Raw genomic sequence first — 19,262 nt, forward strand, 5'->3', positions numbered from 1 at the left:
ACCATTTAAAAGATCTTCCTTTTACAGGGTAGTGACAACTATGGATTAGGTGAAATGTCCAGAGAACCCCTGTAAGCGCATTCTCTGATGGAGCAGTAGATATCTCCCCTTGTATCTTAACCCAGATAATAAAGGAGGGGATTTATCAATGGATTTACACCAGAAAACTAACATAAAAAGTTTGTTGTGTGGCTTAGCAGGAGGGGAATGGCCATCTGTGCCCTGACAATGTACTATAATTTGAACTACAAACTGGCGTGAATTATAGAGCAAATGTACACCAGTTCATAGCTCAAGGTTGATTTTCTGGCACATGGACAGGCATTGATGAACAAAGGATTATTAAGAGGCCTGGGGCACGTGAAAAGTTGATCACACTTTATCTATATTTATCTTACTCCAGCATAGTTTGGGGACCGCTGTACGAAATGCCCCTGGCGAGTTTACAAACAAATACTGCAGGTCCTTTCCAGCTCTTCAGCTCCTAAGTGATGTGACGCTCCCTAGGAAAGAAAATATTCTAATTTACATGAAGATGCTAATTTGTATCCATAACCCCAAAGCTGCCAGGAGGTTGACTTTTTTGTGTGTAAATTTTGCAATACACAGTCTAAAAGGAAGTTGTATTTCTTAAGTGCTGATATGGACAGACAGTAAAACCAGACTACAGAAACTAGAATGCTGTGTCATTTCATAATGTGCTCACTCAACGCTGGTGGTGACATGAATGTTATTTTAACAGAATGACAATCAAAATCTGAAAAACGCGCAAGCTTTAAAAGTACAACAGACATACAGTAACAACCTAGCGACACATGTATTATACTCTTTACCTGGACTCGCACTTGACTTAAAGAATGACTTACTGGTGGTCTACAAAATGATCACTATACTGAGACTCTAAGTCCAATGTGGGGGAAGAATTGGGGCAACTGAGCAGCAATCTGCAGATGGTATGGAAACAACTTCACCACATCATAGGGAAGTCAATATAGCCCACATTATTAGTAGGTATTAGTTTCCACTTTGATACTGAAGGAAAGTTATAAAAAAAAAATAATAATAATCTAAAAAGTCAGGGGAGTTATTTTTTGGTCACTAAAGTCACACATGGAAAGGATATTTACTTCTTAGGCTACTTTCACATATGTGTTTTTATATTCTGGTTTTCAGATCCGGCAGAGGATCTCAAAACCGGGCCAAAACAGTTCCATTTTGTCCCCATGAATGTAAAGAGATCTGTTCAGGATGCATCAGGATGTCTTCCGTTCCATCAGCATTCTATTTTGTGGCTGGACACAAAACCACTGCAAGCAGTCCGGTCATCGAAATGGAACGTATTGGATCCTTCACTAAAACCAATGTAAGTCAATGGTGACAGATCCGTTTTTTGGGATCCGTCACCCATTGACTTTCAATGTATTTAGTGATGGATACGGTTTGTTCTTTTTCTATTTCACACAACTGCATCCTAACGGAACGGATGAATCCTGATGTGTAATCAAAACTGAACCATTTCGGTCATGTTTCAAGATCCTTTGCCGGATCTCAAAACCTGAAACCAAAACACATAAGTGAAAGTCGCCTTAGAGATTTACTGCATATCCACAATATTCATTCTGTTCCTAGATGTGGCAGCCAGCAGTGGCCTCACCAGGCAAAGCAAGGATTGCGGAACCACCATTCAGGAGATAGGTGCCGGTCCCATAATTATACTGCACTGACCTCTTGTTTTTTTGTACAATACGACCATCTGAATGTGGTTAGCAATGCAGACTTATTGGCAGCTCAAATCTCAAGTCTTGTGTTGGGAGCTAAATGCACGCAGGATCATATGCAGTTGTACCATGGCTGATTTGAAAGAAGCATTATTGGCTACCCATATAATTCTATGGGGCACTAGTGCACCTTTATATGCCTCTGATATCAAAGGGTGGTATAGAAAAAGAAATCTTTCTTCTAGTGGAGAATATCTCCACGCCATAGTATGTATAAGGCCTAAAACATGTTTGCCAAGATGAATGCATGGCGGGTTGTTCCAAACCAGCAGCACAAGATACACACAAAGCCTGCCCTCCTCTCAAGGATGGTTTATATAGTACAGAAAAATGCAGACGGTCCCTTTAAGGATGCAGGTGAAATATCAAAGCTATCAACCATATTTCTGAACGTAAACATAGAAATGAACAAAGACAGAAGACCTACCCGGGAAGGAAAGGGGGTTCGTAGGAAGAGGCAATGTGTCTTATTTTGCATTCTTAAAGGGGTTTTCTAAGTTCAGAATATTGATGGCCTACCTTCAGGATAAGAACATCAATATCAAAAGCTAGGTTTCCCACATTTGGCCAGGTAAATTCCAGCAATGCCAGATCCAGAAAGCTCCGTGAGGCTGGTCCATGTCAAAACAGCATGCTGGATCTCTTACCGCCAATGTGAAACTAGCCTTAGTATTGGTGGTGCAGGACTTTGTCCCATTCACTTGAATAGGATGAAGCTGCAGTACCTTGAACTGCCACTACTAAGTAGATAGCTAGCATGTAAACTGTGAAGAGCAAAGGGGCGTAGCTATAGGGGTGCACAGGTCGCAGTCACTACCAGGCTCGGGTGGAGGCTTCATTGGTCGTACAAACACTGAGGCCCCTTAAAACAGCTGATCAGCAGGGGTGTTAAAAGCTGGACCCCCCACAATCTGATATTGATAGCTTTAGTAACTAGCATAATGCTGTGTGCAGTGTTATTCAATGAAGGCCGCTGATTGATGGGTCTGGTCATGTGTCCCTCCATCAGTGGCCATTTTCCTGACAGGAGTGCCATACAATCAATGAAGAGGCTGTACTGAAACAAGCAAAATCACAGAATAAAGTGGTCTAAAAGGCAAAAGATGCTCAAGACCCCAAATGCTGTTGCGCATTTCTACCCGAGGGAGAAAATCCTGCCCATGTGTGGTCCGTTGCTAACAGCAATCCCCAGCAAAATTGCATACAATGGAGGATGCCAGCAGTGGACCACATGTACCACACAAAAATCCGACACAGGTCTTAAAGGGAACCTGTCACCGGGATTTTGTGCATAGAGTTGAGGACATGGGTTGCTAGATGGCCACTAGCACATCCGCAATACCCAGTCCCCATAGCCGGCATCCTACATTGTATGCATTTTTGCTGGGGATTGCTGTTAGCAAGGGGTTTGCTCCCCCGGGTAGAAATGCGCAACAGCATTTGGGGTCTTGAGCATGTTTTGCCTTTTACACCACTTTATTCTGTGATTTTGTTTGTATATGTATGCCTGGAGGTGAGGCCTTGATTTTGATCTATGGGTAGCATTTAGGTACACCTGGGCAGCCTGCGTCACATGAGCCAGTTATAGGTGGGACTCACAGCCTCCTCTCTCCTCCAATTGTATGTGATTTCACGCTGAAGGTAACTGGGAGCTGGGCGGGCTCCGGTATATTCTTGATATAAGAATATATTGTCGAAAGTCTCATTATAATATCAGAGTGAGGGTTTAGCCATATATTGTCAATTGCATTTACCATTGTAGTGCACCATTTTCAGGGAATTTCTGTACTGAAACAAGCACATGTGGAAATTGGAGCTGATCCTATTAAAACGTTATAGGAGTCACTTACAGTGCGTTCTACAGCAGTTCTGGAAACATTTTGATAAGGTGGCCAAGGCTACTTTCACACTCGCGTTTTGAGCGGATCTGTCATGGATCTGCAAAATCAGATCAGTTACAATAATACAACCGCATGCATCCGTCATGAACAAATCCAATTGTATTATCTGTAACATAGCCAAGACAGATCCGTCATGAACTCCATTGAAAGTCAATGGGAGACGGATCTACAGGGAGTGCAGAATTATTAGGCAAGTTGTATTTTTGAGGATTAATTTTATTATTGAACAACAACCATGTTCTCAATGAACCCAAAAAACTCATTAATATCAAAGCTGAATATTTTTTGAAGTAGTTTTTAGTTTGTTTTTAGTTTTAGCTATTTTAGGGGGATATCTGTGTGTGCAGGTGACTATTACTGTACATAATTATTAGGCAACTTAACAAAAAACAAATATATACCCATTTCAATTATTTATTTTTACCAGTGAAACCAATATAACATCTCAACATTCACAAATATACATTTCTGACATTCAAAAACAAAACAAAAACAAATCAGTGACCAATATAGCCCCCTTTCTTTGCAAGGACACTCAAAAGCCTGCCATCCATGGATTCTGTCAGTGTTTTGATCTGTTCACCATCAACATTGCGTGCAGCAGCAACCACAGCCTCCCAGACACTGTTCAGAGAGGTGTACTGTTTTCCCTCCTTGTAAATCTCACATTTGATGATGGACCACAGGTTCTCAATGGGGTTCAGATCAGGTGAACAAGGAGGCCATGTCATTAGATTTTCTTCTTTTATACCCTTTCTTGCCAGCCACGCTGTGGAGTACTTGGACGCGTGTGATGGAGCATTGTCCTGCATGAGAATCATATTTTTCTTGAAGGATGCAGACTTCTTCCTGTACCACTGCTTGAAGAAGGTGTCTTCCAGAAACTGGCAGTAGGACTGGGAGTTGAGCTTGACTCCATCCTCAACCCGAAAAGGCCCCACAAGCTCATCTTTGATGATACCAGCCCAAACCAGTACTCCACCTCCACCTTGCTGGCGTCTGAGTCGGACTGGAGCTCTCTGCCCTTTACCAATCCAGCCACGGGCCCATCTATCTGGCCCATCAAGACTCACTCTCATTTCATCAGTCCATAAAACCTTAGAAAAATCAGTCTTGAGATATTTCTTGGCCCAGTCTTGACGTTTCAGCTTGTGTGTCTTGTTCAGTGGTGGTCGTCTTTCAGCCTTTCTTACCTTGGCCATGTCTCTGAGTATTGCACACCTTGTGCTTTTGGGCACTCCAGTGATGTTGCAGCTCTGAAATATGGCCAAACTGGTGGCAAGTGGCATCTTGGCAGCTGCACGCTTGACTTTTCTCAGTTCATGGGCAGTTATTTTGCGCCTTGGTTTTTCCACACGCTTCTTGCGACCCTGTTGACTATTTTGAATGAAACGCCTAATTGTTAGATGATCACGCTTCAGAAGCTTTGCAATTTTAAGAGTGCTGCATCCCTCTGCAAGATATCACTATTTTTGACTTTTCTGAGCCTGTCAAGTCCTTCTTTTGACCCATTTTGCCAAAGGAAAGGAAGTTGCCTAATAATTATGCACACCTAATATAGGGTGTTGATGTCATTAGACCACACCCCTTCTCATTACAGAGATGCACATCACCTAATATGCTTAATTGGTAGTAGGCTTTCGAGCCTATACAGCTTGGAGTAAGACAACATGCATAAAGAGGATGATGTGGTCAAAATACTCATTTGCCTAATAATTCTGCACGCAGTGTATTGTGCCAGATTGTGTCACAGAAAATTGATCTGTCCCTATTGACTTACATTGTGTGCCCGGACGGATCAGTTTGGCTCAGTTTCCTCAAGGGAACAACAAAACGCTGCAGGTAGCGTTTTGGTGTCCACCTCCAGAGCGGAATGGAGACTGATCTAAGGCAAACTGATGCATTCTGATCGGATCCTTTTCCATTCAGAATGCAATAGGGCAAAACTGATCCGTTTTGGACCGCTTATGAGAGCCCTGAACGGATCTCACAAACAGGAAGCCAAAACACGAGTGTGAACATAGCCTAACATTGTGGTTTAGTATTTTGCCACTGTCTACACAATGCCAATATTGGATCTGTTTTTAGGCGCTACCCTGTGCTATAAGATTCTAGGTTTGTTCTTGAATAAATTATCTGGGCAGCATGGTGGCTCAGTATTTAGAACTGGTGCCTTGCAGCTCTGGGGTCCTAGGTTCGAATCCAACCAAGGACAACATCTGCATGGAGTTTGTATGTTCTCCCCCTGTTTGTGTGGGTTTCCTCCCACACTCCAAAGACATACTGATAGGGGACTTAGATTGTGAGCCCTATTGGGGCAGCTTGATGCTAATGTCTTTAAAAAAAAGATCGGCGAAACAATACAACAACTACATCAGCGTATGGCTCAGCATAGACGAGCCAAAACCTCTGGTGAAGATTCAGCAGTGTACTTACATCTAAACGAAACAGGTCACACCTTTGAAGTCAGTCAAGTACGTGTTTTGGATAAGGAGGCCAATTGGTACAAACGAGGTGTGAAGGAGGCCATCTACGTAAAAATGAAGAAGCCAAGCTTGAATAGAGGTGGGGGGGGGTTAGACATCTATTGTCTGCCACATACAATGCTGTCTGAACACCTTTTTTTGGGAGGTCATTATCACCTACTGACTCCAATTAGGATAATGGAATCAACACCTTTGACCCCATGCTGGGTATAATTACCAGATGTTGATTCAGTTACATATTTATTCCCATAGAATTCTTGTACAGTCACTCAGAATTGAGAATTGGTATATTCTTTGCAGATATACCATGACCTGGATAAATGAGAACCTTCACAGACATAATATCTTTAAAGTGCTGCAGTGAGTATAATAATGTAATACACTCACACAGCCTGTTGTTGAGTGCACAGAAAATGGATATTTATACCAATACAAAATATGATAGCTTATTTCATGGACTCTTACTGGGGCTTCATAAATGCAACTTTCTCCCTTTTGAGGTCCACCTGCCTGCTGTATACACTGTATGATTAGGAGTTGATCAATAAGTAATAAGTGTTACACACTCTTTCAACTTTGTCATCAGTCAATGTCCTAGGATGGAAAAGAAACCGCAAACAAGTAACATGGAAGGCTAGAAACATAGAATGTGTCGGCAGATAAGAACCATTTGGCCCATCTAGTCTGCCCAATATACTGAGTACTATGGATAGCCCCTGGCCCTATCTTATATGAAGGATGGCCTTATGCCTATCCCATGCATGCTTAAACTCCTTCACTGTATTTGTAGCTACCACTTCTGCAGGAAGGCTATTCCATGCATCCACTACTCTCTCAGTAAAGTAATACTTCCTGATATTAGTTTTAAATTAGAGGGGCAAAGGTTTAAAAGTATGTCCTCTTGTAGCAGTTTTTCTTCTTTTAAATATTCTCTCCTATTTTACCTTGTTGATTCCCTTTATGTATTTAAAAGTTTCTATCATATCCCCTCTGTCTCGTCTTTCTTCCAAGCTATACATGTTAAGGTCCTTTAATCTTTCCTGGTAAGTTTTATCCTGCAATCCATGTACCAGTTTAGTAGCTCTTCTCTGAACTCTCTCCAAAGTATCAATATCCTTCTGGAGATATGGTCTCCAGTACTGAGCACAATACTCCAAATGAGGTCTCACTAGTGCTCTGTAGAGCGGCATGAGCACCTCCCTCTTTCTACTAGTAATGCCTCTCCCTATACACCCAAGCATTCTGCTAGCATTTCCTGCTGCTCTATGACATTGTCTGCCTACCTTTAAGTCTTCTGAAATAATGACCCCCTAAATCCCTTTCCTCAGATACTGAGGTTAGGACTGTATCACTGATTTTATATTCTGCTCTTGGGTTTTTACGCCCCAGGTGCATTATTTTGCACATATCCACATTAAATTTTAGTTGCCAGATTTTTGACCATTCCTCTAGTTTTCCTAAATCCTTTTCCATTTGGTGTATCCCTCCAGGAACATCAACCCTGTTACAAATCTTTGTGTCTATGATGTCTATGATGTATATACATCATGGCACCAGAGCTGAGTCATGGCAATACTCTGTAAATACACTGCTCAAAAAAATAAAGGGAACACTTAAACAACACAATGTAACTCCAAGTCAATCACACTTCTGTGAAATCAAACTGTCCACTTAGGAAGCAACACTGAGGGACAATCAATTTCACATGCTGTTGTGCAAATGGGATAGACAACAGGTGGAAATTATAGGCAATTAGCAAGACACCCCCAATAAAGGAGTGGTTCTGCAGGTGGTGACAACAGACCACTTCTCAGTTCCTATGCTTCCTGGCTGATGTTTTGGTCACTTTTGAATGCTGGCGGTGCTTTCACTCTAGTGGTAGCATGAGACGGAGTCTACAACCCACACAAGTGGCTCAGGTAGTGCAGCTTATCCAGGATGGCACATCAATGCGAGCTGTGGCAAGAAGGTTTGCTGTGTCTGTCAGCGTAGTGTCCAGAGCATGGAGGCGCTACCAGGAGACAGGCCAGTACATCAGGAGACGTGGAGGAGGCCGTAGGAGGGCAACAACCCAGCAGCAGGACCGCTACCTCTGCCTTTGTGCAAGGAGGAACAGGAGGAGCACTGCCAGAGCCCTGCAAAATGACCTCCAGCAGGCCACAAATGTGCATGTGTCTGCTCAAACGGTCAGAAACAGACTCCATGAGGGTGATATGAGGGCCCAATGTCCACAGGTGGGGGTTGTGCTTACAGCCCAACACCGTGCAGGACGTTTGGCATTTGCCAGAGAACACCAAGATTGGCAAATTCGCCACTGTCACCCTGTGCTCTTCACAGATGACAGCAGGTTCACACTGAGCACATGTGACAGACGTGACAGAGTCTTGAGATGCCGTGGAGAACGTTCTGCTGCCTGCAACATCCTCCAGCATGACTGGTTTGGCATTGGGTCAGTAATGGTGTGGGGTGGCATTTCTTTGGAGGGCCGCACAGCCCTCCATGTGCTCGCCAGAGGTAGCCTGACTGCCATTAGGTACCGAGATGAGATCCTCAGACCCCTTGTGAGACCATATGCTGGTGTGGTTGGCCCTGGGTTCCTCCTAATGCAAGACAATGCTAGACCTCATTTGGCTGGAGTGTGTCAGCAGTTCCTGCAAGACGAAGGCATTGATGCTATGGACTGGCCCGCCCGTTCCCCAGACCTGAATCCAATTGAGCACATCTGGGACATCATGTCTCGCTCTATCCACCAACGTCACGTTGCACCACAGACTGTCCAGGAGTTGGCAGATGCTTAAGTCCAGGTCTGGGAGGAGATCCCTCAGGAGACCGTCCGCCACCTCATCAGGAGCATGCACAGGCGTTGTAGGGAGGTCATACAGGCACGTGGAGGCCACACACACTACTGAGCCTCATTTTAACTTGTTTTAAGGACATTACATCAAAGTTGGATCAGCCTGTAGTGTGTTTTTCCACTTTAATTTTGAGGGTGACTCCAAATCCAGACCTCCATGGGTTGAAAAATTTGATTTCCATTTTTTTATTTTTGTGTGATTTTGTTGTCAGCACATTCAACTATGTAAAGAACAAAGTATTTCAGAAGAATATTTAATTAATTCAGATCTAGGATGTGTTATTTTTGTGTTCCCTTTATTTTTTTGAGCAGTGTATGTACATTCAGTAATTATTACCTATAACTCCTAACAGCTCATATGAAAGCACATATTAAGTCATTTCACCCTCACAGAACATCAAACACTTTCCACTTTAAATATAATTTCCCTTCAGAAGAGTCCCAGTTTACTGTGTTTCATGAGTCCACTGACCTTGAATAACCCGCTACCTGCCTTAACCTCATTGTTGCCTAGTTTGTCTCTGCTTACCCATGAATCTGTCTGCTGTACTGTACAGCAACCATCCACTTGTAACCAGTCACGTTGTACTATGTGGAAGTGTCCTTATGTACGTGTATATTCTAGAATATAGCAGTTACTACATTACCACCACTTCATTGGGGTTTCTAAGGTCACAGGTCACATATAACAACCTACAGCCATTGTATCACTGCATCCAGGATAGCTATACAAACCACAAAGTCTAAATAATATTTTATAATAGTATTAAAAGCTAAGTTTTATCATAAATGATAAAACTTGGCTTTTAAAACTACAATTAAAATAGTATACTTGAAAACAAATCCCCACTATTAATAATCCACAATAAAAAATGCGATAAGCTTAGAGGTAGTTGAATTGACGCTATGACGTATCGGCACAATGATGTCAGTGTAACTACATGTAACTATATTGTATGCACCTTTTGATCCCCTGAAGAACCAACTAACATGTGGAGAAATAAATGCATTGAAACTATTTCAACAAAGTGATCTTCTAGAACTACGCAGGTACAGCACAGGGTTTAGCCAACAATAACTGGAGCTGCCCCTTTTGAGGCAGTTGTTTAGCTTCCAGGCATGGTTGGACTTGAGGGACACTGCAGGGAAAGAACATCTTGGTTCCTGGCCCACTGTAGGTAAGATTGCTTCATTGTCAAGGTGTTGGCAGCTGTTATTTCTCCATGTGCCCATTAAGTATGGCACTGCAGACTGTCCTATTACTGTTTCAAAAGAAACCATTGAAGATGTGAATACAACCCAAAGATTTCCATTTCTAGTGCATGGGCATCACAAAAGCATCAAAATTATCAAGATGCTTGTGTTGCATCTTACTCTATTTTAGTAAGACTAGCTTTGAGACTACAGTGCTGCCCATAATTATTCCTACCCATGACTTAAAGTTACTTTTATTCAACCAGCAAGTAATTTTTTGACGGGAAATGACATAGGTGTCTCCCAAAAGATAATAAGACGATGTACAAGAGGCATTATTGTGTGTGGGGGGGGAATTCTCAGCTTTTATTTACATTTGAGCAAAAATTGTCCAGTCCAAAATTATTCATACCCTTCTCAATAATCAATAGAAAAGCCTTTATTGGCTATTACAGCAATCAAACGCTTCCTATAATTGCAGACCCGCTTTTTGCATGTCTCCACAGGTATTTTTGCCCATTCATCTTTAGCAATGAGCTCCAAATCTTGCAGGTTGGAGGGTCTTCTTGCCATCACCCTGATCTTTAGCTCCCTCCACAGATTCTCAATTGGATTCAAGTCTGGACTCTGGCTGGGCCACTCTGTCTGCTAAACATTTCTTCACCACTTTTGCTGTGTGTTTTGGGTCATTGTCATGCTGAAATGTCCACTGGTGCCCAAGGCCAAGTTTCTCTGCAGACTGCCTGATGTTGTCGTTGAGAATCCTCATGTATTGCTCTTTTTTCATTGTGCCGTTTACTGTGATCAGGTTCCCTGGTCCATTGGCTGCAAAACACCTCCAAAGCACCATGTTTGACAGTGGGGATGGTGTTCTTTGGGTTCAAGGCTTCTCCTTTTTTACGCCAAATGAAGGAAACATCATTGTGACCAAACAATTCAATTTTTGTTTCATCTGACCATAACACAGAAGACCAGAAGTCTTCTTCTTTGTCCAGATGAGCTTTTGCAAAGGCCAAGCGAGTTTTTGTGTGCCTTATCAGGAGAAGTGGAACCCAGCAGTGTGCAGTGTCCGTTGGATTGTCTTCCTTGAGACATTGCCACCAGCAGAGCCCAGATTCACCAGGATGGCTTTGGTGGTGATCCTTGGATTCTTTTTCACCTCTCTAACTATCCTCCTAGCCAGCACAGGTGTCACTTTTGGCTTCCGACCACGTTTTCTGAGATTTTCCACAGTGCGGAACATCTTGTATTTTTTGTTCAAATGTAAATTAAAGCTGAGAAGTGTTTTTTTTGCCCACAATAATGCCTCTTGTACATAGTCTTATTATCTTTTGGGAGACAACTATGTATTTTCCCGTCAAAAAATTACTTGCTGGTTGAATAAAAGTAACTTTAATTAAAAATTTGCCAGGGGTATGAATAATTATGGGCAGCACTGTATCTTTCTTGAAACCTGGTGTGGTACAAAATGTATTATTAAATCTCTTTCAGGCGGAAATATACAAGATCATTCTTTGGTAATACACAAAAAAGCAGGCAACAGTAACAGAATACTTAAAAGGGGTTGGCCATTCCCTATAATGGCCCCCAGAATGCCTGGGCCCCTCCTCTAGAGCATACTTACCTGCTCCCCGGCACCCGCCTCCGTCTGGATCCCTGCACGACTGTCGCGGCATCTCCCAGTCGTGCAGATCAAAACATCTGGTGACAGGGGGAGCAGTCAATAGCAGGTGACCAGCCTCCCTAGAATCGCAAATGACGCTAGGGAGGCAGGTCACCATCGCGGCCTGCTATTGGCTGCTCCCCCCGTCACCGGATGTTTTGAACCGCGCGGCGGGGAAATACAGCGGCGACCGTGCAGGGGTCCAGAGAGACGCGGGTGCCAGGGAGCAGGTAAGTATGCCCTAGAGGAGGGGCCCGGGCATTCTAAGGGTCATTATAGGGATTGGATAACTTCTTTAAAAGGGGTTGTCCCAATATATAAACTTATTTTATATGAACAGGATAGTAAATATCTATCTGATCTGTGGAAGGTCACTGGAATCTTCACCAATCACAAGAGTTGCGGTCCTAAGTCCCCATGAATGGGTCGGAGGTCGCGCATGCCTGCAGCTGCTCCATTCATTCTCTATGACACAGCCGCAGAGTAAATATTTTCCAGTATATTTTGTGTATCAATTGCTCACAACATTCCTTGCCTGCAGTCATTGAATATGAAGTTTCAATGTATACTTCCAGAAGAAGAAACTACATTCTAGTCATGTGATCACTCAGGAGCAAATTACAGTTACGGTAAATGTCTTGTAACAAGCCAAGCGCCTGTGTGATTTGTAACCAGGACAAATGTTTAGTCCAGCAGCATACAAGTAAAAACGGGTCTCAAAAGAGAACTAGTAAATGGCGCCTCTCTCCATCATGACCAACTTCAGCAGAACATGAAAAGGTTTTTATCTCCCCAATGCACAGGAAAAATTTACACAGTGATGTCATAGTACATGGGTAATGTACACAGTGATGTCACAGTATAAGGATAATACACATAATGATGTCATAGTACGTGGACAGTGCACAAAGTGATGCCACAGTACAGTGATAAGGCACACAGTGATGTCACCGCTCAGAAATAATATCTTAAAGGATAACTGTCATGTTTTCATCAAAAAATCAATTTTAACATCTGTTACTGCTGCAGCAGCATTATGCATAAAGCAATCTTTAGTTTCTTTACATACCACTGTTTTCCTTGAGTTTTTCCCTTTAATTACGGCTGTTTAAACATTTACAATATAAGGACCTTTTCAAGATTAGGGATCGACCGATTATCGGTTTTACCAATATTATCGGCCGATATTCAGGATTTTGAACGTTATCGGCATCTATTTTGCCGATATACTGATAACGAATCGGGAACACGGATCGCGCTGCTCTCAGTGTTCCCTCAGCAGCACAGGGGAGAAGGAAGCAGTGTCTCCCTCCCCCTGTGCCGCTGCCACCAATGAGAGGAGGGAGGACAAGAGGGGAGGGGCTGTGGCCACTGCGCCACCAATGAAGATAACTCTCTCATTAATTCATATACAGGAGGCGAGAGCTGGCTGCAGAATCACATAGCCGGCTCCCGACCTCTATGAGCGGTAGCTGCGATCTGCGGTAGTTAATCCCTCACATGCCGCACCTGAGGGGTTAACTGCCGCGGATCGCAGCTAACGCTCATAGAGGTCGGGAGCCGGCTATGTGATTCTGCAGCCAGCTGCCGCCTCCTGTATATGAATAAATGAGAGAGTTATCTTCATTGGTGGCACAGTGCGCCCCCCCCCAACCCAGTATTAATCGTTGGTAGCGCAGTGCGCCCCCCCCAAACCCAGTATTAATCATTGGTGGCGCAGTGCGCCCCCCCACCCAAGCCCCCCAGTATTAATCATTGGTGGTGCAGTGCGCCCCCCCACCCAAGCCCCCCAGTATTAATCATTGGTGGCAGTAGCCACAGGGTCCCCTCTCCCCTCCTCCTCAGTGGAAGTTCCGATCAGAGCCCAGCAGTGTAAGCCTGGGACTTCGATCTGTTACCATGGCAGCCAGGACGCTATTGAAGCCCTGGCTGCCATAGTCGGCTCCCTGCTGCTGTGTGCACAGAGCAGCAGGGACAGTGTGAGGTCCTATTCAGATTTGTGTAGGAATTTTTTTTATTTTTTTTTATGAAAATTCAAAGAATATCTGTATAAATGATCGGCTATCGGCCTGAAAGTTCACAGAATATCGGTATCGGCCCTAAAAAATCTATATCGGTCGATCCCTACTCAAGATGGCTCCTCTGCCAGTTCTCAAAGGCCAAAACTGCCTTCCCTCACTTCCCATACACACTTGCTGTAGCCAGCAGCTCCCTGCGAGCCAATCAAATTGGATTACTGAGAGACACGCCTCCTCACTCTGAAGCCTAATGCAGGCATGCAGTGTGAAGGACCGCCCCTCTGTCTTCTGTTTATACTAAAAGGAATACAGACAAGCCCTAGCAACGGTCTTTTAAGGTAGCAGTGGAAAGGAACAGATCTTTTGACAATCATTGACAGACTAACTTAGGTATACATGCCTAGCTCTAATAAACTAGAAAATAAAAAAAAAATATGACAGTTACCCTTTAATAGTGGGATAAAATGCACAATGATGTCACAGTACAAGGATCAAGCATACCATGAGATTATAGCACAGGAGAATGAACACATAAAAAAGTATACTGTGACATCACAGTATAGGAATAATACAAATATTATACTCCCCTTCCATCATCCATAGTAATCACTTATTGCACCTTACAAGCAAAGAACTTGAAACAATCTGAGTATTATAAAATATACATTCGAAATCTGCAGGACTTTTCATAATAGAATATGTTTAATTGTGACATACAGAATGGTTGAAAGTTATGGTAGAGCAACCTGAGGCTTACTAAAGTCACAGTATAAAAATGAAGGGAATGCAGAATGCTTATAATGTACCAGCGAGATAAAACAGATGCCTCCAACTGCAGTTTTAGTTATGGTGGTGGTACTAGTAAGGCTACTTTCACACTCGCGTTTTGAGCAGATCCGTCATGGATCTTCAAAAACGGATCCGTTACAATATTACAACTGCATTCATCCGTCATGGACGGATACGTTTGTATTATCTGTAACATAGCCAAGACGGATCAGTCATGAACTCCATTGAAAGTCAATGGGAAACGGATCCATTTTCTTTTGTGCCAGAGAAAACAGATCCGTCCCCATTGACTTACATTGTATGCCAGGACGGATCAGTTTGGCTCCCTTTCGTCAAGCGGACAGCAAAACGCTGCAGGCAGGTTTTGGTGTCCGTCTCCTGAGCGGAATGGAGACTGAACGGAGGCAAACTGATGCATTCTGAGCGGATCCTTTTCCATTCAGAATGCATTATGGAAAAACTGATCCGTTTTGGACCGCTTGTGATCGCCCAGAACGGATCTCAGAAACGGAAAGCCGATTTGAAAGTAGCCTGAGTTCAAATCAGCGTTCAGCCTTTCCGTTCTCCTGCTCCGTTATAGGAGCAGGAGAACGGAAAGGACAGATTCGGAACATAACTGAGCCGAACAGAGCCTAAGAACCCCATAGACTATAATGGGGTCCGTTAGGTTTCCACTCAGAGGAAGATTTTTGAATCGGAGACAAAAGTCCTGCGCTCACAACTTTTGTCTCCGCTCCAAAATCATCTTCTGAGAGGAAACCTAACTGACCCCATTACAGTCTATGGGGTCCATAGGCTCCGTTCGGCTCAGTTATCGGCTCCGTTCAGCTTAGTCAGTGCCGAATCCGTCCTTTCCGTTCTCCTGCTCCTATAACGGTGCAGGAGAATGGAAAGTCTGAACGGGGATGTGAACTCAGCCTAAGCAGTGGCGCTGAGCAAGTGACATCTCAATGCTTCTTATCATTTCCTGTGACAGGCCTTATCCTTCTATGTTATCAATTCTTTATAATTACAGCACACATCAGCATATTGCACACCTATACAGAAAATGTATTTACTCGCCTCTATGGATGTGTGCCAAAGCCAGGGTGACAACATGGTGCAAACAGGAATTCCAGGCAGAGAAAGGCTCCTCGTTCCTTGACATTACCTGGATATAGAAGAAACTGTGTAAGGGATTTTACATTTTAAAACTGTCCAGTGAATTCTTACTAGGTTTCTCATAAAAATGATTATTATTGCATACTCACGCTGCGTTTTTTAGCCTCAGTTTGACATATACCGGGAAAGCTCCTGACGTATACCTTCAACGGAAAGCTGCAATGTATCCTACTGTATAGGCATACAGTGGGATACATTGCCCATAGACTCCCAATGTGAATTGGCACATGGGTTACAGATTCTCTTTCCCCAAAGTACTACTGACTATATACAATATAATAATTAACCCTGTCCCTAATATTTGACATAGTTTATTAAACTGGAAATACAGTTACTGACGGCTGGCCTAGTTTTTGTTACATCATTATTATTTTGCATAAATCAGTTCTACATGTGAGTAGATTAATCTAGACAATGTTGGAGTGAGTTTAATTTTTTTTTTTTTAGCATTTTCATTGTTCTGCTCCATTATAGAAACAGGATAACAAAAAGAACTTAAGTGCCTGAAGGCACATATCTGAAACTGACAGCATCAAATGGACTTGCAGGACTATAATGCCCCTTGCAGACGAACGTTGCGGATTAGGTCCAGATGCGTTGCAGGTGCGTTCCGTAAAATTTGCACGATTCTACCAGCAAGTTCAGTGAGTTTGGTCTGCGATTGCGTTTCGTTGATCAGTTTTTTTCCACCCAAGTGCAATGCGTTTTAATGCGTTTGGCATGCGTGTGATAAAAAACGGAATGTTTACCAACAACATCCCTTAGCAACCATCCGTGAAAATCGTATCGCATTCGCACTTGCTTGCGGATGCAATGCGTTTTTCACTCAGCCCCATTCACCTCTATGGGGCCAGCGTTGCGTGAAAAATGCAGAATATAGAACATGCTGCAATTTTCACGCAACGCACAAGTGATGCGTGAAAAACTACACTCATGTACACAGCCCCATTGAAATAAATGGGTCAGGATTCATGCGGGCACAATGCGTTCACGTCACGCATTGCACCTGCGCGGAAAACTCGCTCGTGTGAAAGTGGTCTAAATAGGGATCTATCGGGTTTAGGAAGTCTAACATTTTACCGGACACAGTAGTCTTACTTATTTGTCCAGTACTTTTGACAGAATCTATGATGGAGGCCCTAACGAATCCTCCAACGCAGCCTTAGTAGTGTTAGGGAATACGAACTTACAAATAGATTCATTAAAAAAAACTAAAAACCTTAGCAGAAAAATTCTAGGCACATTGGGGAATACTAATCAAGGCTCGTGCACTTGATGGTACCAAAAAGTCTCAAATGTTTGTGTAAGCCCCTTTTGGCACATAAATGTGTGTTGTTTTGCATGTTTACCCCCACTCTTGCCACTCTAAAAATCAGGAAGGGTTAGGGGTGGGAAGGGGCCTACTTAACCCAACAGGTTTAGCATTACGCTAAAGAGATAGTGTATCTGAAATCAACTGCAGCTTCTAGCACTATTTTTAAAAATAATGGGTGTTTTTTAAAATATATACTAACAGGACGTGAACATATGGAAATAAACAATTCACTCATTAGTATTTGTTCAGAATATATTTGACTGCACTAGATGTGAAATGTATGATAAACTAGGATGCAACAGTGAACATATGATGTAACATTACCATGAACAGTAGCAGATCTGTTAGGAAGACCTTAGATGAACTTGAACAGTATTTTCTTACAAAGTGTTTGAGTCACTTTACATTTTTAGATTGCTTGAGTTGAATAAATAAAAACCATGCTGCAGGACACCTAATCCAGAAATCTTAATCTTCTGGCATCATCTTAGAAACAGTCTCAGGAAGGAAAGGAAGATTTATCGGACAATGAAAAAAATGGTCATTAAAATGGACACACTGTCAGTTTTTCATGACCATTTTATATCCATTTGTGCATCCATTTTCTGGACGTCTGTCTATCTAAAATGGTTGTTTTGCAGCCATTAAAAATGGAAGAATTTCATTGGTTTGTTTTAAAGGGGTTGTCTCAGTAAGTTGCATTTATAATGTAGAGAAAGTTAATACAAGCCACTTACTAACAGGGTGGATTTGATTTAAATCAAAATGATTTAAATCACGATTTAAATCAGTAGTCAGTAAGGCTTGATTTAAATCATAGTTTTCAACATAAAGACTAATTCTTGCTGGTATAACTTATAATATGCAAGTAGATGAAGATTTTTAGAATAACAATTTTTCATATTAGTTTGATTAGGTTGATTCTGTATTCATAGGTTTGTAGAAGTTAGGATTAAGGTCTTTTTATCAACTCTGTTCATGTTATAACATTTTTGCTGTGAAGAAGAGGCATGTGATCTCTGCTGAGTCAAATTCAGTTTTGAGAACTGCAAAAGTAAACCAAGCAACTGTGATAATATCTTGTAGGGAGAGAAACTGCCCAATAATCTTACAAAAACCTCTGGAAGAGCATGACATTGTGAATGGATTAATGGAATTTATTTACCAAAAAAATTAAACATATACAGCCTTATTCTACATAATTAAAAAACGAATCTTTATTTCATGATGGAATAACCTTTGGATGGTAATATATTTTCCTCAAAAAGCATTTTATATAAAGAAAATCCGATTTAAATAAATAAAAAAAATCCTTTTTTTTTTTTTTTTAATCATAGATTTTTATCCACCCTGCTTACTAATGTATTGTGATTATTCATATTGCTTCCTTTGCTGGCTGAATTTATTTTTCCATGACATTATACACTGCTCGTTTCCATGGTTACAGACCACCCTGCAATCCATCAGTGGTGGTCATGCTTGCACACTATAAGAAAAAGCATCAGCCTCTCTGGTGGCCAGGTGTCACGTGGTAGCGTCACGGGTATCAAGATAGGGGGTGCACCTCCGCTCTGAGCTGCCACCCGGTCCCCTGTCCCTGCCTACTTGCACCACCCGCCCTAAGTGACGGGGCGCAACTGGGCGACAGTCCCTGACCTGCGTAAGTGCAAGAGAGAGATAGAGACAACAGGGAAGCGGACAGCCAATGAGAGATAGCGGACAGAAAGGTAGAACAAGCAAGGTACCACCAACAACGGAAGGGCAAGGCGGGTCAACTAGCCGAGGTCAGTCCAGGAGGTCTCGTTTGTACAAGGGAGGAGGCAGAGACAAATCCGAAAACAAGCCGAGGCCAAGATCCAAGAGGTAGTGTCAAGGTTCAGGGAGCAGGCAAAAGAGGTGTCAGGAAGCAGATCAAGGGTCAAGTCCAGAGGTAGCTTAATAATAACAATAATACAAAGCCTAAGGGATGAAAATCACAGGCAACCTGTGGCCATCAGGTTGCCTGTTTAAATAGTGGAGGGAAGGGGTCATGTGACGTGGCCAGCATCACATGATCCCTCCTCCCTGACAGTAGCCGAGCGCCCATCTCGGCGCTCAGCCCCA

General features: G+C 42.7%; 1 protein-coding gene across 1 annotated transcript in view; it reads right to left on the reverse strand.

Annotated features, from left to right (window-relative positions):
• ACOXL (acyl-CoA oxidase like) overlaps window positions 1-19,262 on the reverse strand; it is a 625,524-nt gene that overhangs the window by 170,314 nt on the left and 435,948 nt on the right. The window contains 1 exon segment of the mRNA XM_040429469.1: window positions 15,746-15,833. Coding sequence (XP_040285403.1) covers window positions 15,746-15,833 — 88 coding nt within the window.

This window comes from Bufo bufo, chromosome 4 (assembly GCF_905171765.1).
Source record: "Bufo bufo chromosome 4, aBufBuf1.1, whole genome shotgun sequence".
In the NCBI taxonomy this organism is placed as follows: domain Eukaryota; kingdom Metazoa; phylum Chordata; class Amphibia; order Anura; family Bufonidae; genus Bufo; species Bufo bufo.